Source organism: Scyliorhinus canicula, chromosome 6, assembly GCF_902713615.1.
Source record: "Scyliorhinus canicula chromosome 6, sScyCan1.1, whole genome shotgun sequence".
Classification (NCBI taxonomy): Eukaryota; Metazoa; Chordata; class Chondrichthyes; order Carcharhiniformes; family Scyliorhinidae; genus Scyliorhinus; species Scyliorhinus canicula.
In genome coordinates, this window is record NC_052151.1 from 8,069,412 (window position 1) to 8,093,120 (window position 23,709).

General features: G+C 49.9%; 1 protein-coding gene across 1 annotated transcript in view; it reads left to right on the forward strand.

Moving 5' to 3' along the window:
- Positions 1–23,709, forward strand: part of LOC119966923 (dynein heavy chain 8, axonemal-like) — a 1,786,259-nt gene that overhangs the window by 440,727 nt on the left and 1,321,823 nt on the right. The window contains exon 15 of the mRNA XM_038798881.1: positions 3,532–3,631. Within this exon, the coding sequence (XP_038654809.1) occupies positions 3,532–3,631 (100 nt within the window). The remainder of the gene's footprint in view (positions 1–3,531; positions 3,632–23,709) is intronic.

Consider the following 23,709-nt stretch of genomic DNA (forward strand, 5'->3'; position numbering starts at 1 on the left):
CAATGTGTCAATGGTGCGTAAATGGGTGATGGAGGGGGGAGGGGCGGCGTGGAAAAGAATGGAGATGGCGTCATGTAGAGGTCCGAGCCTGGGTGCCATGGTAACGGCACCATTGCCGCTCTCCCCTAAGAGGTTTACCACGAGCCCGGTGGTGGCGGCGACCCTAAGAATCTGGGAACAATGGAGACGGCATCGGGGGGAAACAGGGGGCTCGATGGAGGCTCCACTGGGTGGCAACCATCGGTTCATCCCGGGGAACACGGATGGGGGACCCAGGGGGTGGCAAAGGGCGGGCATCAGCAAATTGAGGGACCTGTTTATTGGCGGGAGGTTTGCGGGCCTGGGGGAACTGGAAGATAAATTTGGCCTTCCCCAGGGGAACATGTTCAGATACCTGCAGGTAAAGGCGTTTGCTAGGCGACAGGTAGAGGGATTCCCTTTGCTGCCCTCGAAGGGGGCGATGGACAGAGTGCTTTCGGGGGTGTGGGTAGGAGAGGGGAAGGTGTCTGACATCTATAAGGTAATGCAGGAGGTGAAGGAGTTGGCAGTGGAGGAGCTGAAGGCTAAATGGGAGGAGGAACTCGGGGAGCAGATAGAGGACGGGACTTGGGCGGATGCCTTGGAGAGAGTCAACTCTTCCTCCTCATGTGCGAGGCTTAGTCTCATCCAATTTAAGGTGCTGCACCGGGCCCACATGTCCGGGACTAGGATGAGTAGGTTCTTCGGGGGTGAGGACAGGTGCACCAGATGTTCGGGGAGTCCTGCGAACCACGCCCATATGTTCTGGGCATGCCCAGCACTGGAAGAATTCTGGAAGGGGGTGGCGGGGACGGTGTCGAGGGTGGTTGGATCCAGGGTCAAACCAGGGTGGGGACTCGCGATTTTTGGAGTTGCGGTAGAGCCGGGAGTGCAGGAGGCGAAAGAGGCCGGTGTCCTGGCCTTTGCGTCCCTAGTAGCCCGTCGAAGGATTCTGTTACAATGGAAGGATGCAAGGCCCCCAAGTGTGGAAACCTGGATCAGTGACATGGCGGGATTTATAAAATTGGAAAAGGTCAAATTTGCCCTGAGAGGATCAATACAAGGGTTCTATAAACGATGGCAGCCTTTTTTGGACTTCCTGGCTCAGAGATAGGTAACTGGGTCAATAGCAGCAGCAACCCGGGGGGTGGGGGGGTGCATTATTGTAGTGTTTATTCTGTAACTTTATAGTGTGTTAATATGCATTGTTGTTAAAATGCTGGGTTGTTCATGGGGATGGGGCAAATGTATATGATTGTTAATATTATTGTTATTTTCGGTATTTTACTAAGGTGCGTCAATGTTGTATAAAATCAAGATTTCTCAATAAAAATGATTTAAAAAAAAAAAAAGTTAATGATTGGTGCAGGGCAGCATGGTGGCGCAGTGGTAGCACTGCAGTCTCACAACGCCGAGGTCCCAGGTTTGATCCCGGCTCTAGATCACTCTCCGTGTGGAGTTTGCACATTCTCCCTGTGTTTGCATGGGTTTCGCCCCCACAACCCAAAAGATGTGCCAGATAGGTGGATTGAACACGCTAAATTGCCCATTAATTGGAAAAAATGAACTGGGTACCTAAATTTAAAAAAAAATTCTACTTCTATTAAATTGGTGATTTCTTGATCATCACACCATCATATTATTCTGGAATATGAGGCAAAGAGTAATGACATATTACCACAAAGTGTAATATAACAGCCCTTATGGCCATATCCTGTCCAGAAATGGCAGAGGTTGGTGAGATTGAAATTGAGGCAATTGTTTCAATGATTTCATTCCTGTGACATGTGGGGCGAGATTCCCCCGTACCCGGCGAGGCGGGGGGTCCCGGTGGGACAGAGTGGCGTGAACCACTCCGGCGTCGGCCCGCCCCAGAGGTGCAGAATCCTCCATACCTTCAGGGGCTAGGCCGGCGGCAGACTGGTTTGCGCCCTGACGGCTGGCGTGGAAGGCCTTTGGCGCCACTCCATTGGGGCTGAAGGGACTCGGCCGGCCGGCGTGAGTCCGCGCGTGCGTGGGAGTGTGTTCACCTAGGCGTCGGCCATCGCGGAGGGTGACACGGCTGACGCATAGGAAAAGAGTGCCCACATGGCACAGGCCTGCCCGTGGATCGGTGGGCCCCGATCGTGGACCAGTCCACCGTGGGGGCAAGATCGCCCCGCGCCCTCCCCAGGACCCTGCCCGCACGACCAGGTCCCGCCGGTAAGGGACCTAGTCTAATCTGACAAAAAACCAGCCGGACTTCGGCCTATCGCGGGTCGGAGAATCGCCGGGGGGCCGCAGTGAGCGGCCGCCGACCGGCGTGGTGCGATTCTCGCCCCCACCAAATCTCCGATTCTGGAGAATTCGGCGGACGGCGGGGGTGGGACTCACGCTGCCCCCCAGTGATTCTCCAACCCGGCAGGGGTTCGGAGAATCCCGCTGTGGTGTCCAGGTGGAACCATGAAGTACAATCCTGGTGGAACCATGAAGTACATGATTTTTTTCAAACCATAAGGAGAATGGAGATTGAGGGTACATGCAATGTATCAATAGACCATTGTGTTTGATGAATATTGTCATGCATCGTCGGTAGAAATAGAAATATACTAAGACAAGTGCCGCAATGTTAGTTGTTGCTGTTATTGAGGACTGTAAGGGAACCATAATTTCTGGGGACTGAATCAACTTAATCTGGAATTGCATGAAAGCCAGCCAGTGCAGCCTTTGCTGCTGATATTGCCGGAAACCGCGTTCCTATAGATTATGGCTGATTGCCCAGTACTTACCTCTATATTTTCATGATACATATAAAGCTGCTTTTAGTATGTCCAGTAATGCCCTTCAATTAGCTCCCTTCAAATTAGCAGGAATGTCAACATAACCTCCCATTATGCACCCACTCCTTCCTCAACCCAACACTCTGGTTCCTCAGTTTCGTTGATGTGGGAGAAGAACAAAGGGTGAGGGCAGCTAAAAATTAATATGGGTGAAAAAAATGAAGTGATTAACACTTTTACTGAGCTGAAGACAGACCACCAAGGGGTGTGCTTTCAGCACATGATGTTAACAGAAGCACAGATTCACTGGAATTGTACCTAAGAGGCCTCTCCATAGTCATCTCACCCTGTATTTGCTCTGCCATGGAGAGCAAGTTGCCGCTGTTACTGAAGAGGCTACCAAAGAGAACTTACTTGAGGCTGGTTTAGCTCAGTTGGCTGGACAGATAGTTTGTGATGCTTCGAAGGGAAAAACAACCTGTGGTCATTTGGGACGACAGCAACTTCGTTTTACTTTTACTTTTAAACATAGTTAGCGGCACATCTCTGCTTTATCACTGACCGCAATAATAGATTGTAATCCAAACAATTGTTGTTCACCATTATCATCCCTCAATTTGCAAAAGAATTCTAATTCTAGACATTTATTCCCAGTGAAAACCAAGAGTAACTAGTCATTGTGAAGCAATTGTGTTTGAGACTTATGATAGTAAATATTAGATTGCATCTTTATGTGTTAAATTTGTTGTACTAGATTTCAGAATTTGAACATACCAACCCTTGAGTCAGAAATTGAAGTTATAGTTGAACGGATTATCCAGCACTATGCGGGAGAGATAATGTTCGTGCATAAGGTAAGAACGATGACTTTAAATTAAATCATCGAAATGTTTACACTATATTTCACTCGTGGGGAAACTTTAACCCTCGCAGGGCAGGGAGCATTGTATCGGAAAGTAATGGCTCACGAGTACAATATTGGTAAATGTGAGATCACCCATTTTAGTAGGAATAACAGCAAAATGGACTATTATTTAAATGGTAAAAAATTGCAGCACACTGCTGTGCAGAGGGACCTGGGTGTCCTTGATCATGAATTGCAAAAGGTTGGTTTGCAGGTGCAGAAAGTAATTAAGAAGGCAAATTGAATTTGGATTGGATTTGTTTATTGTCACGTGTACAGAGGTACTGTGATAAGTATTTTTCTGAGAGCAGCTCAACAGTTCATTTAGTACATGGAAAGAAAAGGAAATAAAAGAAAATACATAATAGGGCAACACAAGGCACACAATTTAACTCTGTAACACCAGCATCGGTTGAAGCATACAGGGTGCAGTGTTAATGAGGTCAGTCCATAAGAGGGTCATTCAGGAGTCTGGTAACAGCAGAGAAGAAGCTGTATTTGAGTCTGTTTGTGTGTGTTCTCAGACTTGTATATCTCCTGCCTGATGGAAGAAGTTAGAAGAGTAAGGAAGTTGGGTGGGAGGGGTCCTGGATTATGCTGCCCGCTTTCCCCAGGCAGAGGGAGGTGTAGATGGGGGTCAATGGATGGGAGGCAGGTTCGTGTGATGGACTGGGCTGTGTCCACGACTCTCTGAAGTTTCTTACGGTTCTGGGCCGAGCAGTTGCCATACCAGGCTGTGGTGCAGCCAGATAGAATGCTTTCTATGGCGCATCTGTAAAAGTTGGTAAGGGTTAATGTGAACATGCCGTATTTCCTTAGTTTCCTGAGGAAGTATAGGCGCTATTGTGCTTTCTTGGTGATAGCGTCGACGTGGATGGACCAGGACAGATTTTTGAGATGTGCACCCCAAGGAATTTGAAACTGCTAACCATCTCCACCTCGGCTCCGTTGATGTTGACAGGGGTGTGTGCAGTACTTTGCTTCCTGAAGTCAATGACCAGCTCTTTAGTTTTGCTGGCATTGAGGGAGAGATTGTTGTCGCTGCACCACTCCACTAGGTTCTCTATCTCCCTCTTGTATTCTGACTTGTCGTTATTCGAGATCCGGCCCACTATGGTCATATCGTCAGCAAATTTGCAGATGGGGTTGGAACCAAATTTTGCCACGCAGTCGTGTACATACAGGAAGTAGAGTAGGGGGCTAAGCATGCAGCCTTGCGGGGTCCCAGTATTGAGGACTATTGTGGAGCTGGTGATGTTGTTTATTCTTACTGATTGTGGTTGTGGTCTGTGGATCAGAAAGTCGAGGATCCAGTTGCAGAGTGAGGAGCCAAGTCCTAGGTTTTGGAGCTTTGATATGAGCTTGGCTGGGATTATGGTGTTGAAGGCGGAGCTGTAGTAAATAAAGAGGAGTCCTTGTTGTCGAGATGCTCTAGGTATGAGTGTAGGGCCAGGGAAATAGCGTTTGCTGTGGACCGGTTGCGGCGGTAAGCGAATTGCAGTGGATCAAAGCGTTCTGGGAGTATGGAGGTGATACACTTCATGACCAACCTCTCAAAGCAGTTAATTACGACTGAGGTCAAGGCCACCGGATGGTAGTCATTGAGGCGCGTTGCCTGGTTCTTCTTTGGCATCGGTATGATGGTGGTCTTCTTGAACCAGGTGGGGACCTCAGAGTGGAGCAGGGACAGGTTAAAGATATCTGCGAACATTTCTGCCAGCTAGACCACGCAGGCTCTGAGTGCATGACCAGGGATCCCGTCCGGGCCTGTCGCCTTCCGAGGGTTCACTTTCAGGAAGGCCGATCTGACTTCGGAAGCTATGATGGTGGGTATGGGTGAGTTATGGGCTGCTGGGGCACTCAACAGCGGATTGTTGGTTTCCTGCTTGGACTGAGCATAGAATGCATTGAGTTCATCGCCGAGGGGTGCGCTGTTGCCGGATATAATGATCGGCTTCGCTTTGAAGCCCGTTATGTTGTTTAGTCCTTGCCACAACCGCCAAGTGTCTGTCTGTGACTCTAGCTTGGTTTGATATTCTCTCTTGGCATCTCGGATGGCTTTCCGGAGGTCGTACCTTTATTTCTTGCATAGGTCAGGGTCGCCTGACTTGAACGCCTCAGACCTGTCTTTCAGTAGTGGCCAATCTCGCGATTGAGCCATGGTTTCCCGTTGGGGAACGTACATACTGCTTCCTTTGGCATGCTGTCATCCACACATTTGCTGATGAAGTCTGTGATGGTGGTGGCAGACTCATTTAAGTTGGTCACTGAGTTCTTAAATATGGACCAGTCCACTGTCTCTAAGCAGTCACGTAGGAGCTCTTCTGTTTCCGAGGACCAGCACTGCACAACCTTCTTAGCTGGTTCTCCCGCTTGAGTTTCTGCTTATATGCAGGGAGAAGGAGCACCGTCTTATGGTCTGATGTCCCAAAATGCGGTCAGGGGATGGAACTGTTGGCATTCTTCATTCTTTCGTTCTTTGTCCTTCATTGCTAGAGAGACGGAGTTTAAAAGCAGGGACGTTATGTTACAGCTGTATAGGGTGCTGGTGAGGCCATACCTGGAGGACTGTGTACAGTTTTGGTCTCCTTATTTGAGAAAGGATGTACTGGCATTGGAGCGGTTGCAGAGGAGATTCACTGGGTTGATTCCAGAGTTGAAAGGATTAGGTTATGAGGAGAGACTGAGTAGACTGAGACTATACTCATTGGAATTTAGAAGAATGAGGGGTATCTTGTGGAAACATATAAAATTATGAAGGGATTAGCTAAGATAGAAGCAGGGAGATTGTTTCCACTGGCAGTAAAACTAGAACGAGGGGGAATAGCCTCAAAATAAGGGGAAGCAGAATTAGAACTGTGTTGTTAATCTTTAGATTCCTGCCCAGTGAACCAGTTGAGGCTACCTTGTTGAATGTTTGCAAGGCACAGATAGATAGATTTTTGAACGGTGAAGGAATTAAGGCTTATGGTGAGCGGGCAAGTGGAGCTGACTCCACACACAGGTCGGGTATGATCTTATTGCTCACCCAGTTCAATGCCGGGATCTCCACATCATGATCTTATTGAATGGCAGCACAGGCTCAAGGGGCCAGATGGTTTCCTCCTGCTCTTCATTCTTATGTTGTTATGACTTTCAGGACTTTTAAGTGCACTTACCTGTGCTCCACATTTGCCTGAGAGGGTGAACTTGAGTTGCAGTGTCATCTTAAAAGACACTTGCTTTTCAATGCTGTTTTACGAATTTTAAAATGGAAAGATTATACTGTTGACTCAAAAAAATAGAGCCAAACTGGATGGGGCAGAGTGTGGTGGAGGTAGGTTGGATGGAGCCTCAGGTGTCAGAGGTCTTCATCCCGGAGTACGTCAGGAAGAGGCACTAAAATGAGTAGATCCATTGGTGGTCATTTTCCAAAATTCTTTGGAATGGTTCCTCAAGGTTGCAGGGTAGTGAACATAACGCCGATATTCAAAAAGGGAGGTAGCGAGAAAACAGGGAACTATAGACCAGTGAGCCTAACATAATTGAAGGGACTTGCTGGAGTCCATTATCAAGGATTTCATAACACAGCATTTGGAAAGCAATGGTGTAGTCAGACAAAGTCAGCATGGATTTACGAAAGGAAAATCATGCTTGACAAATCTATTGGAATTCTTTGAAAATGTAACTGGTAGAGTTGAGCAAGGAGAACCGGTGGATGTGGTTTATTTAGACTTTCAGAAGACTTTCGACAAGGTCTCACATAGCAGATTAATAGTGATTGTGGGTAGTGTCTTGAGATGGATAGAAAGCTAGTTAGCAGACAGGACGCAAAAAGTTGGAATAAATGGCAGGCAGTCACTAGTGAGGTATGCAGGGATCTGTGCTAGGACCCCAACTGATCACATTATATATGAATGATTTGGATGAGGGAGCAAAATGTATTATCTCCAAATGTGCAGATGATACAAAGTTGAGTGGGAGGGTGAGCTGTGAGGAGGATGCAGAGGTGCTTCAATAGGATTTGGACAAGCTGAGTGAGTGAGCAAATGCACGGCAGATGCAGTATAATGTGGATAAATGTGAGGTTATCCGCTTCGGAAACCAAAAGATAGGAAGGCAGATTATTATTTGAATGGGTGGATACACAGCGAGACCTTGGTGCCCTCATGCATCAATCGCTGAAAGTAAACGCGCAGGTACAGCAGACAGTAAAGAAGGCAAATGGTATGTTGATTGATATGTTGTTCATGGTAAGAGGAATTGAGTATAGCAATAGAGATGTTTTACTGCAATTATATAGGGCCTTGGTGAGGCCACACCTGGTGTATTGTGTGCAGTTTTGGTGTCCTTATCTGAGGAAAGATGATCTTGCTATGGAGGGAGTGCAGTGAAGAATAACCAGGCTAATTCCTGGGATGGCGGGACTGTCAGATGAGGAGAGACTAAATCGGTTAGGATTATATTCATTGGAATTTAGAACAGGTGATCTCATAGAAACTTACAAAATTCTAATAGGATTAGACAGGATAGATTCAGAAATAATGTTCCCGATGGTGGGGGAGTCCAGAACTAGAGGTCATAGTTTGAGGATAAGGGGTAAACCTTTTAGAACTGAGGTGCAGAGAAATTTCTTCACCCAGAGGTTGATGAATCTGTGGAATTTGCTACCACAGAAAGAGCTGATGCTAAATGTTGTGTAATTTCAAGAAGGAATTAGATACAGCTCTTGGGAATAAAGGGATCAGGGTATTCAACTTGATGATCAGCCGTAATCATAATGAATTGCAGAGCAGGCTCGAAGGGTCGAATGGCCTCCTCCTGCTTCTAATTTCTATATTTCAATGTCAGGATGGAGGTGCAGTGTTGGATATCGGGGGAGGCTGGGCTAGGTTGGACACTTGTGGAGTTCGGGGGAGGATCAGACATTAGGGGAGGGTGGAGATGCAAACACATGGGGAGGATTCTCCCCTATCCCGGTGGGGCGGGGGGTCCCGGCGCTGAGGAGTGGCGTGAACCACTCGGGCTTCGGGCTACCCCAAAGGTGCGGAATCCTCCGCACCTTCAGGGGCTACGCCGGACCCGGAGTGGTTGCGTCGCGCTGGCCGGCAGGGAAGGGGCTTGGTGCCATGCCAACCGGTGCCAAAGGGAGTTGGGGCATGCGCGGGAACGCCAGCGTGTGTTGGCGTCATCCCAGCGCATGAGCAGAGGGGTTCGTCTCCGCACCGGCAATGGTGGACCGGTACAGCCGCCGGTCCGGAAGAATAGTGTGCCCCCACAGTACAGGCCCGCCCATGGATTGGTGGGCCTAAATCCCTAGTCTTAAACTCCATCCCTCCAGCAATGAAGGACAAAATTCCATTTGCCTTCTTAATCACCTGTTGCACCTGTAAACCAACATTTGTGACTCATGCACTAGCACACCCAGGTCTCTCTGCACAGCTGCATGTTTTAATATTTCATCATTTAAATAATAATCCCTTTTGCTGTTATTCCTACCAAAATGGATAACCTCACATTTGTCAACATTGTATTCTATTTGCCAGACACTAGCCCATTCACTTAACCTATCCAAATCCCTCCGCAGACTTCTGGTATCCTCTGCACTTTTTTCTTGACCACTCATCTTAGTGTCGTCTGCAAACTTAGACACATTGCCCTTGGTCCCCAACTCCAAATCATCGATGTATATTGAGAACAATTGTGGGTCCAACACTGAGGGACACTACTAGCTACTGATTGCCAACCAGAGCAACACCCATTAATCCCCATTGTTTGCTTTCTATTAATTAACCAATCCTCTATCCATGCTACTACTTTACCCTTAATGCCATGCATCTTTATCTTATGCAGCGACCTTTTGTGTGGCACCTTATCAAAAGATTTCTGGAAATCTTGAAATACCACATCCATTGGCTCCCCGTTATCTACCGCACTGGTAATGGCCTCAAAAAATTCCACTAAATTAGTTATGCATGACCTGTCCTTTGTGAACCCATGCTGCGTCTGCCCAATGGGACAATTTCCATCCAGATGCCTCGCTATTTCTTCCTTGATGATAGATTCCAGCATCTTCCCTACTACCGAAGTTAAGGGGAGGGGCTAGTTTAGCTCACCGGGCTAAATCGCTGGCTTGTAAAGCAGACCAAGCAGGCCAGCAGCACGGTTCGATTCCCGTACTAGCCTCCCCGGACAGGCGCCGGAATGTGGCGACTAGGGGCTTTTCACAGTAACTTCATTGAAGCCTACTCGTGACAATAAGCGATTTTCATTTTCATTTCATTTCAAGCTCACTGGCCTATAATTACCCGCTCTCTGCCTACCTCCTTTTTTAAACAGTGGTGTCACGTTTGCTAATTTCCAATCTGCTGGGACCACCCCAGAGTCTAGTGGATTTTGGTAAATTATCACGAGTGCATTTGCAATTTCCCTAGCCATCTCTTTTAGCACTCGGATGCATTGAATCAGGGCCAGGAGACTTGTCTACCTTTAGCCCAATTAGCTTGCCCATCACTATCTCCTTCATGATAACAATCATCTCAAGGTCCTCACCTGTCATAGCCTCATTTCCATCATTCCCATGGGTGTGTTTGGCAGTGGGTATTCCGTGTTTAGGACAGGGGACACCACTGGGGTGTTGGGGGTTGGGGGGTTTTACTGAATTTGGTGGGTTGTCTTAAAACCCTTATGGGTGCACCATACTCAGACCGCTTATCCAACAGCCAACTGTGATCTAACCGCTTCCCCAGCAAGTGGTCAAACGGTTGCTGATTAGTACTCCTTTTTAAAACCATGAAGCTGGTGGGAGGGCTGCTGTGAGGACCCGAGGAGTTGAGTAGCCATGTTTGCTCACAGGCAAAGTGTCCGGGGCACTTGGATTGTTGCCCTGTGCTCGGTGGTGAGTGGGGGAGCCACTGGGCGAAGAGGGGGGGCAGCCTTGGTTGGCATGGCATGCCACTGGGAAAGTGGGGGTTGCGGAGCAGGGGGATTGGTCGCCCATGTCCTGGGCTAGGCTTGTGGGGAGGGGGGTGGAGACGGGTGTTTTAGCACTCATGGGTCCGTCATGCCAACCTCTGGACTGTGTGGTCCTGATACGGGAGGCAACCTGAGCCCCTGCCTGGCTGCCTCACCGACCACCCATAACTCCCACTGATTATAGACGCCTCAGGCCATGTGGCTGAAGTCTATGGTTAACTGGGACTTGGTAGTCGTATCTAAATGAGAACTTCACACATCCCAAGTGGATCCAAGTGGCTAGATGTGCCAAGTAACAAGTCAAATTTATTAGCCAGCATCCCAATCGCACTGGGCACTGTGTCTGAACACTGCGGGAGGCAACACCTCTGACGCAGCAACCAACATCCGAACACCCAGGGGCTGTGCCCCAGCACCGGGAACAGCTTCGCGACCAGAGGTGGGACTGTGCACCCAGTCCAGGTAACGTTATGTGCGGTTGTCTGGGGTACAGGGTCTGGTTGTCAGGTGTGTGGGCAGAACATGTCAGATGGGAGATTTGAGGGGAGGCACGTTCGGGGACATGAAGGATCCCAGGGTGGAAGACACAGCCGGTTGTTCGTCTCACACGCACACTTTTTTAAAAAATGTAGGTGCCAAATTCATTTTTTCCAATTAAGGAGCAATTTAGTGTGACTAATCCACCTAACCTGCACATCTTTGGGTTGTGGGGGTGAAACCCATACAAACATGGGAGAAGATGCAAACTCAACATGAACAGTGACCCTGAGCCGGGATCGAACCTGGGACCTCGGCCCCGTGAAACAGCAGTGCTAACCACTGCGACACCGTGCTGCACTGTCTCACACAAACACAAATCCCTTAAAGGTATTGCAAGAGATGGCAATATCTAGGAGTCCGTGGAACTTACTCTAGTGGTGATGCTGGTAGGCTAGGCAGCCAGATGCCGAAGACGGCATAGGCAGCAGCGTCGACAGAGACTCGAGGGGGTAGTCCATGTGCAGGGCCTTGCCGAACACCTTGAGGACCCAGCATCCCATCAGACCAGGGAGTGACCTCGAGAGGAGGCTCGCGAAGGCCCAAGGTGTACAGGGTCGCTGGTCTTTCGAACAAAGGATGGACAGCGTGTGCCGCATGAGGATCCACCTCAACAAGGGACCGGTGCGGCACCTGTGCCATTACCTTCCAGACTTGGCATCATGTGGAAGAGGAGGATACCCGTTCCTGGTGGCCATCAAGGTCACCGCAGCCCTGAACATCTATGCTGCAGGATCATTCCAGGGCTCGAGTGATGGCTTGTGTGGCATCTCAAAAGCTCCAGCTGACAGATGCATCCATGAACTCATGGATGTCCTGTTTGCTTGGGCATCCATCACTGGGATGTCCCAGGTCCAAGGCATAATAGATGGCACGGATGTCACCTTGTGCTCACCAAGCTTTCAGGAAGGGGTACACCGTAAAGTGATTGAAGGAATCAGTGCTATCAAGTGGTACCTACTCAACAATAGCCTGCTTCCAGTTTGGGTTCTGTCAGGGTCACTCAGCTCCTGTCCTCATTACAGCCTTGGTTCAAACATGGACAAAAGAGCTGAATGTCAGACGTGAGGTGAGAGTGACTACCCTTGACATCAAGGTAGCATTTGATCGAGTATAGCATCAAGGAGCCCGAGCTAAACTGGAGTCAATTAGAATCAGGGTGGAAACTCCCCACTGAAATCATACCTGGCACAAAGGAAGATTGTTATGGTGGTTGGAGGTCAATCATCTCAGCTCCAGGACATCACTGCAGGAGTTCTTAAGGGTAGTATCCTAGACCCAACCATCTTCAGCTGCTTCATCAATGACCTCCCTTCTATCATCGGGTCAGAAGTGGGAATGTTCGTAGATGACTGCACAATGTTCAGCACCATTTGTGACTTGTCAGATAATGACGCTGTCCATTTCCAAATGCAACAACACCTAGACAATATGAAATGAATGAAATGAAAATCGCTTATTGTCACAAGTAGGCTTCAATGAAGTTACTCTGAAAAGGCCCTAGTTGCCACATTACGGCGCCTGTTCGGGGAGGCTGGTACGGGAATTGAACCGTGCTGCTGGCCTACCTTGGTCTACTTTAAAAGCCAGCGATTTAGCCCTGTGCTAAACCAGCCCTAATATTCGGGCGTTGCCTGACAAGTAGCAAGTTGCAATCACGCCACACAAATGCCAGGTAAGAGAGGATCTATAATATTTCATTATTGTCACAAGTAGGCTTACATTAACACTGCAATTAAGTTACTGTGAAAATCTAACCATCGTCTCTTGAAATTCAATGGCATTACCATCGTTGAATCCCTCACAATCAACATCCTCGAGGTTACCATTGATCAGAAACTGAACTGGACTAGCCGTATTAATACTGTGGCGACCTGGACAGATCAAAGGCAGGGAATCCTGTACTTCACCTCCTGATTCCCCAAAGTCTGCAAGGCACAAGTCAGGAGAGGCATGGGATACTCTCCACTTGCCTGGATGAGTGCAGCTCCAATAACACTCAAGAAGCTTGACACCATCCAGAACAAGCAGCCCACTTGATTATTACTCTTTTGTGGCTGCAAACAAGACTCCATGGTGCTAGGGTCAAGGATATCCTGGAGCGGTTGCAGGACATTCTGGAGGTGGAGGGTGAACAGTCAGTGGTCATGGTACACGTCGCTACCAATGAAATACTTTTTAAAAGTGATATGGTCCGAAAGCAGAATATTGGGTCTGGATTCTCCGCCCCGCCATGCCACATTTATGCCCCAATCCGTCGGCGGGATTACTCATTACGCTGTCCAGTCAATTGGGTTTCCCATTGTGGGGCAGCCCCACGCGTCGGGAAACCCCCGGGTGACGGCAAAATGGAGAATCACGCAGCGGAGAATCCCACCCAAGGAGTTCGGAAGTAAGTTGAGAAGTTGAATGTCAAAGGTATTGATCTCAGGATTACTACCAGTGCCACATGCTATTCAGCAGAAATAGCAGGATATATCGGATGAATATGTGTCTGAAGGGATGGTGTGAAGGGGAGGGGCTGTTTAGCACACTGGGCTAAATCGCTGGCTAAAAGCAGACCAAGGCAGGCCAGCAGCACGGTTCAATTCCCATAACAGCCTCCCTGAACAGGCGCCGGAATGTGGCGACTAGTGGCTTTTCAGAGTAACTTCATTGAAGCCTACTCGTTTTCATTTCATTTTCAGGATGGGACGGGTTACACCTGGGCAGGATCGGGACTGATGTCCTCGGGGGCGTATTTGCTAGAGTGGTTGGGGAAGGTTTAAACTAAGTGGCAGGGGATTGGAACCTACAAATGAGGAGGACAAAAACAAAAGACCGAAAAGGGAATAAGAAAAGTGATAGGCAGAGGAACCAAGGGCAGATTCAAGCAGGGCCAAAGTGAAAAATATTGGGAGTGAGACAAGTAACGTTAAAAAGACAAGCTCAAAGGCGTTGTGCCTTTATACATCGAGTATTCACAACAAAGGGGATTAACTAATTATGCAAATAGATGTAAACAGGTATGACATAATCGGGATTACAGAGACATAGCTGAAGGGTCTGGACATGCCCAGGGATGGGAACTGAAGGTCCAAGGGTATTCAGTATTTAGGAAGGACAGACAAAATGGAAAATACTGTGGGGTGGCAGTTCTGGTTAAATAGAAAATTCAGGAAGGATATTAGCTCCAACAATGTGGAATCTGTATGGGTAGAGCTGAGAAACACCAAGGGGAAAAACACATTAGTGGGCGTCGTGTATAGACCCTCTAACTGCAGTGGTGCTGTTGGTAATGGCACTAAACAGATTAGTGATGCATCCGATAAAGGAACATCTGTAATTATGGGAAATTCTAATCTGCATACAGATTGGGCAAATCAAATTAGGTACAATACCGTAGAGGAGGAATTCCTGGAGTGTATATGGGATGGTTTTCTGGACCAATGAGTTGAGCCATCCTAGACTGGGTACTGTAAAATGAGAACAGAATCATTGGAAATCTAGTTGTGCGAGACCCCTTGGGGATGAGCGACCATAATACGGTAGATGTTTTCATCAAGATGGAGTGTGAAATAATGGATTCTGAGGTTTAGATAAGAAAACAAAATGTAATATCTCCAAATTTGCAGATGACACAAAGTTGGGTGGGAGAGTGAGCTGTGAGGAGGAGGCAGAGATCCTTCAGTGTGATTCGGACAAGTTGAGTGAGTGGGTAAATGAATGGCAGATGCAATATCATTTAGAGAAATGCGAAATTATTCACTCTGGTAGCAAAAATTAGAAGGTAGATATTCTCTGAATGGCCATAAATTAGGAGAGGGGAATGTGTAACGACACCCAGCTGTCTTCATATACCAATCACTGAAGGTAAGCATGCAGGTACAGCAGGTGATAAAGAAGGAAAATGGCATGTTTGCCTGCGTAATGAGAGGATTTGAGTAATAATAATAATAATAATTGTTTATTGTCACAAGTAGGCTTCAATGAAGTTACTGTTAAAAGCGCCTAGTCGCCACATTCCAGCGCCTGTTCAGGAAGGCCGGTACGGGAATTGAACATACGTTGCTGGCTTTCTTCTGCATTACAAGCCAGCTGTTTAGCCTACTGTTCTAAACCAGCACCAGAGTACAGGAGCAAGGGTGGATTGCTACCATTATACAGGGCCTTGATGAGGCCACACCTGAAATATTATTTGAAGTTTTGGTCTCCTTATCTGAGGAAGGATGTTCTTCCTCTAGAGGGAGTACAGGGAAGGGTTATCAGACTGATTCCTGGGATAGCAGTACTGATATATGAGGAGAAGTTGAAGATTGGGATTGTATTCACTGGAATTCAGAAGTTTGAGGGGGGGATCTCACAGAAACCTATAAAATTCTAACAGGACACGACAGGGCAGATGAAAGAAGGATGTTTCTGCTCGTGGGTGTATCAGAGTCTGAGGATACGGGGTAGATCATTTAGGACAGGATGAGGAGAAATTTCTTCACCCAGAAAGTGGTGAGCCTATAGAATTCATTACCACAGGAAATAGTTGAGGACAAAATAGAACATTACAGCGCAGTACGGGCCCTTCGGCCCTCGATGTTGCGCCGACCTGTGAAACCATCTGAAGCCTATCTGACCTACACTATTCCATTTTCATCCATGTGTCTATCCAGTGACCACTTAAATGCCCTTAAAGTTGGCGAGTCTACTACTGTTGCAGGCAGGGCGTTCCATACCCCTACTACTCTCTGAGTAATGAAACTGCCTCTGACATCTGTCCTATATCTACCACCCCTCAATTTAAAGCTATGTCCCCTCATGTTGGTCATCACCATCCGAGGAAAAAGACTCTCACTGTCCACCCTATCTAACCCTCTGACTATCTTATATGTCTCTATTAAGTCACCTCTCAGCTTTCTCCTCTCTAACGAAAACAACCTCAAGTCCCTGAGCCTTTCCTCGTAAGACCTTCCCTCCATACCAGGCAACATCCTAGTAAATCTCCTCTGAACCCTTTCCAAAGCTTCCACATCCTTCCTATAATGTGGTGACCAGAACTGCACGCAGTACTCCAGGAGCGGCCGCACCAGAGTTATGTACAGCTGTAGCATGACCTTGTGGCTCCGAAACTCAATCCCCCTACTGATAAAGGCTAGCACACCATATGCCTTCTTAACAGCCCTATTAACCTGGGTGGCAACTTTCAGGGATTTATGTACCTGGATGCCGAGATCTCTCTGTTCATCTACACTACCAAGAATCTTGCCATTAGCCCAGTACTCTGCATTCCTGTTACTCCTTCCAAAGTGAACCACCTCACACTTTTACGCATTAAACTCCATCTGCCACCTCTCAGCCCAGCTCTGCAGCTTATCTATGTCCCTCTGTATCCTGTAACATCCTTCAGCACTATCCACAACTCCACCGACATTCGTGTCATCTGCAAATTTACTAACCCATCCTTCTACACCCTCTTCCAGGTCACTTATAAAAATGACAAACAGCAGTGGCCCCAAAACAGATCCTTGCGGTACACCACTAGTAACTGAACTCCAGGATGAACATTTGCCATCAACCACCACCCTCTGTCTTCTTTCAGCTAGCCAATTACTGATCCAAACCGCTAAATCACCTTCAATCCCATACTTCCTTATTTTCTGCAATAGCCTACCGTGGGGAACCTTATCAAATGCCTTACTGAAATCCATATACACCACATCAACCGCTTTACCCTCATCCACCTGTTTGGTCACCTTCTCAAAAAACCCAATAAGGTTTGTGAGGCATGACCTACCCTTCACAAAACCGTGTTGACTATCGCTAATCAACTTGTTCTTTTCAAGATGATTATAAACCCTATCTCTTATAACCTTTTCCAACATCCAGCTGTCACTCGAGAACAGCCCCTTCACAAACCACCTTCAACTTACGCTGACCGCACTGCACGTATGCGAATCTCCCCGGAACAGCCAATCAGAAGCTCTGCTCTGCTGCCCCCTGCTGGATGCTTGCCTTCCGTCGAACTCCTCGGGTCACTTGTGCAGGTACACCTTCAACTTACGCTGACTGCACTGCACGTATGCAAATCTCCCCGAACAGCCAATCAGAAGCTCTGCTCTGCTGCCCCCTGCTGGATGCTTGCCTTCCGTCGAACTCCTCGGGTCACTTGTGCAGGTACACCTTCAACTTACGCTGACCGCACTGCACGTATGCAAATCTCCCCGGAACAGCCAATCAGAAGCTCTGCTCTGCTGCCCCCTGCTGGATGCTTGCCTTCCGTCGAACTCCTCGGGTCACTTGTGCAGGTACACCTTCAACTTACGCTGACCGCACTGCACGTATGCAAATCTCCCGGAACAGCCAATCAGAAGCTCTGCTCTGCTGCCCCCTGCTGGATGCTTGCCTTCCGTCGAACTCCTCGGGTCACTTGTGCAGGTACACCTTCAACTTACGCTGACTGCACTGCATGTATGCAAATCTCCCCGGAACAGCCAATCAGAAGCTCTGCTCTGCTGCCCCCTGCTGAATGTTGCAGATTTAGCACTTCGGGCAAAGGGGATCAAAGGATATGGGGGAAGGTGGGATCAGGCTATTGCAAGATCGACCATGATCATAATGAATGGCGGAGCAAGCTCTGGGGGCCGAATGGCCTCTTACTGCTCCTATTTTCCATGTTTCCATAAACATTCAAATTCTCTACCACTGCTGTGTTTACTATCTACAAGATACACTGCAGTAACTCATCAAGGTTCCTTGGCCAGCACCTTCCAAACCCACGACTGCTGTCACCTAGAAGAGCAAGAGCAGCAGATACTTGGGAAACCCACCACCTGGAGGTTCCCCTCCAAGTCACTCACCGCTCCGACTTGAAAATGTATCGCTGTTCCTTCACTATCCCTTGGCCAAATCCTGGAATTCCCTCCTTTACAGCACTGTGGGTATACCTAAAGCTCAGGGACTGCAGCAGCTCATGAAGGCAACTCAACACCAACTTCTGAAGAGCATCTTGGATGGGTAATAAATAGTAGCCTAACCAGTGATTCCCACATCCCCTAAATTAATTTTTTAAAAACCTCCCCCACCCTATCCACATTAACCCCAGTAACTTGCACACTAAAGTCAATTTGAGTATTGCCAATTCACCTAAGTTGAACATCTTTGGACTCTGGGAGGAACCTACGCAGACACTGGGAGAATGTGCAAACTCGACACAGTCACCTAAAGCTGGAACTGAACCTGGATCTCTGGCACTGTGAGGTAGCAGTGCTAACCATTGTGACACCGTGCTGTTTGGTAAGGACTGACGGAGCTAATGAAAAGGCCAGAAAGATATCTGAAGTGATTTTCAGATTTGTGAGATTTTACTACAACCTGTGGAATGTGAGTTGAAATTCCTTTGGAAATCTGTGGTTGGTTCTCAGAATTCATGTAAAAGTAATCCTGGACTGGGGTTGCTGTTGAAAGTGGAATCGGAAACTTGGGTTGAAGAGTCATTTTTAAAATCTGGGCTGGAGTTCGGAATGCAAACCACTAAGGGAAAGCATTATTAGGAAGGAATATTTTAAAGCTTGTTTTTGAGAATGAAGTTTGGAAACTCATATGTGATCATCATCTGGGGGAGTTCAGAGGAGAAATCTGCAGATGCGTGTATTTGACCACAGCCATCTTGTGTGCTTACAATTGACTTTTAATAGTTGATGAGGCCAATGAAGCTTAAGATGTACTTTGTACTCCATTTTAATCTATGTGAATTTGTTAAATTAAGCTAAGGTGGGAGTAAAGGAGTATTGTATTATAATCCAATTTTTTCATGTTGACACCATCTTTATTTCTTTTTGTTGAAACTAATTAGCGGTGTTCTGACTCTGTTCCCCTGTGTATCATTAAAAATGAATAAATGGTTCAGTTTTTCGAGCCAGCGTTCCGTTCTGGGATTATCCCTTTCAGTGTGATTGGAACGCTGGCGGTGAAAGGCAAGGATTTCAAATGAACATGATCAAATTGGATGTTCTGCAAGTAAACACAAGGGGGGACAATTCTCCAATCACGGGACTATGTGCCCGGGCCATCGTGAATGCCGTTGCGATTCACGACGGCGCGAAACAGCCCCAGCCGTGACCGATTCAGGGGTAGAAAAGGGGCCAGCAGTGGCGCCGCTAGGAACGTGGTGGGCGTGGTGACAGAGCAGCGGCGTCATCGCATGACGCCAGGATGATGCCGCGCCGTGTCATAGTAAGTGTGCGATCGGCACACAGGCACCGATGTCGGAGATGGCTGGGCCCTACCGCGCCGCTCCCCGCTTCCGGGACAGCGACCTAGAGACACTGAGGCGTAGCGGCATCCTCTTCCCCAGACGTGGCCACCGATAGCGGTGCAGCACTGTGAGGCGAGGATGGCGAGAGGTTGGAATGGCAGTCAGCGCTGTGGTGCACATCCCCCGCACGAGAGACCAGTGCAGGAAGAAACTGCATGACCTCACGAGGGCAGCGAGGGTAAGTATCCTGAGACTCCCCCCGGGCAACGCTCCACCTGGTTCCGCCCCCCCGCCCATGCGGGGGGGACGGGGCGGTGGCTGGGCCCCACGTTGCACCCGGGACACATGTGGAACCTCCCCACCCCATGGGCATGTGCTATGGTGTCGGTCCGAGTGTCCCCACCTAGAGATAATAGTGCTCACATGTGTGCGTCCTGCTGATGACCGCCTAACCCTGACTTTAATCCCCCCCCACCCCAGGGCAAGACTGCTCACAACCAAAGGGAGCGTTCAAGAACCGGAGGGGGGTCACCTGAGCTGCACCCCCTTACCGTCTATGAGCAGAGTGCTCTGGACCTTGCTGGGGGAGCCGCCAGCCGGGAGTTGCGCCGTGCCAGTCGGAGGCGCAGCACCAAGTGAGGATCCAACCCCTCACACCCCAGCCCCCCACACCCCATCGCCTGACACTGCGCCACCGCCACAGTCCAAACCCTCACACCCCACAGGCTGACACTGCGCCACCGCCACAGTCCACACCCTCACACCCCACTGCCTGACACTGCATCACCCCCAGAGTCCACACCCTCACCCTGCCCTCTCCACCCCTTTGAATACAACCCTGCGTGTCTAGCGAAACGTGCCTTTATTGTGTTCTCCAGGGCCAGAAGAGCACCGTCGTGGAACTGCTCGGTCACCCTGCCGCTGTCCAGCTCCAACCTCTTCTGGCCACGGGGACGCAAGGGACAGAGGGGAAGGATCACGGGCAGGAGAGCCCTCCTCTGAGGCCGGGCCACCAAAGGGTGGTGCACAGAGGACCGACAGGGATTTCAGGACAGACAGTCATGACACATTTGGCAGTGAGACGGACGAGGAGGGTACAGCGAGCCAGGATAGTGACGGCAGCAGGACAGCCCCTCAGGACAGTGACGCACGGAGGACGTTGCAACACCCGGGGCTTCACCCAGCCAGTACGCCTGCGCCACATGCCAACCCGCGCACCCCGGGGGTCCCCAGTGTTACTTCTGCGGCCAGCAGAAGCATCCCCGCCAACGCTTCGCGGCCCGCACTGCCATTTGCAAGGCTTGCGGCAAAAAGGAGCATTTCGCCGTGGTGTGCCAAGCCCGCGCAGTCACCGCTATCGCACCCTCCCCCCTGACCTACACACAATGGGCGCTGCCATCTTCTTCCAGGACCACGCGCGGCCAGTGGGCGCCACCATCTTCCCCCCCCCCAGTCCACGTGCGGCCCATGAGCGCCGCCATCTTGTCCAGCTCCCGCAACGTGCGGCCCCTGGGCACCGTCATTTTGTGCCCTGCAGGAACTTAAGGCGCTGCCATCTTGTCTTCTCCACGGGACATGGACGCCGACAGCATTCCACGACCTGGGCCCCCCACGCTCTCCATCTTCTGACGCCAGTGACGACTGACCGCCGCTCGCCTCAGTGACGATCAATCAGTCTCGTCCGCACAACCTGGCCACTGCTTCGACCAGTGTGAGAATCAACGGTCACGTGACCTCTTGCCTGCTGGACCTCGGGAACACCGAAAGCTTCATCCACCCGGATATGGTAAGGCACTGCTCCCTCGCAGTCCACCCTGTCAATCAAAGAATCTCCCTGGCCTCCGGATCCCATTCCATTGCGATTCTGGGGTTCTGCACGGTCACTCTCAAGGTCAAGGGCATAGAATTCAGCGGCTTCCGCCGTTATGTCCTTCCTAATCTCTGCGCTGCACTACTACTAGGCCTGGACCTCCAGTGCAATCTCCAGAGCCTTACCCTCAAATTTGGCGGGCCCCCCACCACCTCTCACTGTATGCGGCCTCGCGACCCTGAAGGTCGACCCACCCTCCCTCTTTGCCAATCTAACTCCAGATTGCAAACCCGTTGCCACCAGGAGCAGATGGTACAGCACCCAGGACAAGACCTTCATCAGGTCCGAGGTCCAGCGGTTTCTTCGGGAAGGCATCATCGAGGCCAGCAACAGCCCCTGAAGAGCCCAAGTGGTAGTCGTTAAAACTGGGGAGAAACACGGAATGGTCATGGACTACAGCCAGACCATCAAGGAGCAGCACGGTAGCATAGTGGTTAGCACAATTGCTTCACAGCTCCAGGGTGCCATGTTCGATTCCCCGCTTGGGTCACTGTCTGTGCGGAGTCTGCACGTTCTCCCCGTGTGTGCGTGGGTTTCCTCCGGGTGCTCCGGTTTCCTCCCACAGTCCAAAGATGTGCAGGTTAGGTGGATTGGCCTTAGTGTCCAAAATTTCCCTTAGTGTTAGGTGGGGTTACTGGGTTATGAGGATAGGGTGGGGGTGTGGGCTTGGGTAGGGTGCTCTTTCCAAGAGCCGGTGCAGCCTCAATGGGCCGAATGTCCTCCTTCTGCAGTGTAAATTCTATGATCAATCGGTACACGCAGCTCGACGCGTACCACCTCCCACGCATATCTGATATGGTCACTCAGATTGCGCAGTACCGGGTCTTCTCAACGATAGACCTCAAATCCGCCTACCACCAGCTTCCCATTCGTAAATCGGACCGTCCATACACTGCTTTCGGGGCGGACGGTCGTCTCTATCACTTCCACAAGGTTCCCTACTGCGTCACTAACGGGGTCTCGGTGTTCCAAAGGGTGATGGACCGAATGGGCGACCGGTATGGTTTGCAATCCACCTTCCCGTACCTAGACAACATCACCATCTGCGGCCACGATCAGCAGGACCACGACGCCAACCTTGCCAAATTCCTCCACACCGCCACTCTCCTCAACCCCATCTACAACAAGGAGAAGTGCCTTTTCAGCACAACCCGCGTAGCCATCCTCGGCTATGTGGTCCAGAACGGAGTTCTGGGGCCTGATCCTGACCGCATGCGCCCCCTCATGGAGCTTTCCCTCCCCCACTGCCCCAAGGCCCTCAAACGGTGCCTGGGGTTCTTCTACTATGCCCATTGGGTCCCAAACTATGTGGACAAGGCCCGCCCACTCATTCAGTCCATCCACTTTCCCCTTGCGGCCGAGGCACAACAGGCCTTCGTTCGTACCAGAGCTGATATAGCCAAGGCAGGGATGCACGCAGTAGACGGGACACTGCCCTTCCAAGTAGAAAGCGACGCTTCAGACGTCGCACTTGCCACCACCCTCAATCAGGCATTCTTTTCCCGCACCCTTCATGCCTCAGAAATTTGGCACTCGTCCGTCGAAAAAGAGGCCCAAGCTATTGTTGAAGCTGTGCGGCATTGGAGGCATTACCTGGCCGGCAGGAGATTCACTCTCTTCACTGACCAATGGTTGGTAGCCTTCATGTATAACAACATGCAGGGGGGCAAGATCAAAAACAATAAAATCTTGCGGTGGAGAATCGAGCTCTCCACCTATAATTACGAGATTTTGTATCGCCCTGGCAAACTCAACGAGCCCCCAGACGCCCTGCCAGCGCACAAGTAGACCGACTCAGGGCCCTACAAGACAGCCTTTGTCACCGGGGGTCACACGATTGCCATCTTGTCAAGGCTCGCAATCTGCCCTACTCCGTCGAGGAAGTACGGACAGTCACCAGGGACTGCCAGGTCTGTGCCGCACTTCTACCGGCCGGACTGCGCGCGCCTGGTGAAGGCCTCCCGCACCTTTGAACGCCTCAGCGTGGATTTCAAAGGACCCCTCCCCTCCACCAACCGAAACACGTATATTCTCAGTGTAGTCGATGAGTACTCCAGATTCCCCTTCACCATCCCATGGCATATGACGCCTGCCACCATCATCAAAGCCCGAAATACAGAGCCCGAAGCTCTGTTCGGTTTCCCCGCCCACATCCACAGTGACAGGGGATCCTCATTCATGAGTAATGAGCTGCTTCAGTTCCTGCTCAGCAGGGGTATCGCCTCCAGCAGGACGACCAGCTATAATCCCCGGGGAAATGGGCAGGTAGAGAGGGAGAACGGGACGGTATGGAGGGCCGTCCAGCTGGCCCTACGGTCCAGGAACCTCCCAGCCTCTCGCTGGCAGGAGTTCCACCCTGATGCACTACTGTGCACCGCTACGAATAACACACCCATGAACGTCTTTTTGCCTTCCCCAGGAAGTCCACGTCCAGGGTGTCGCT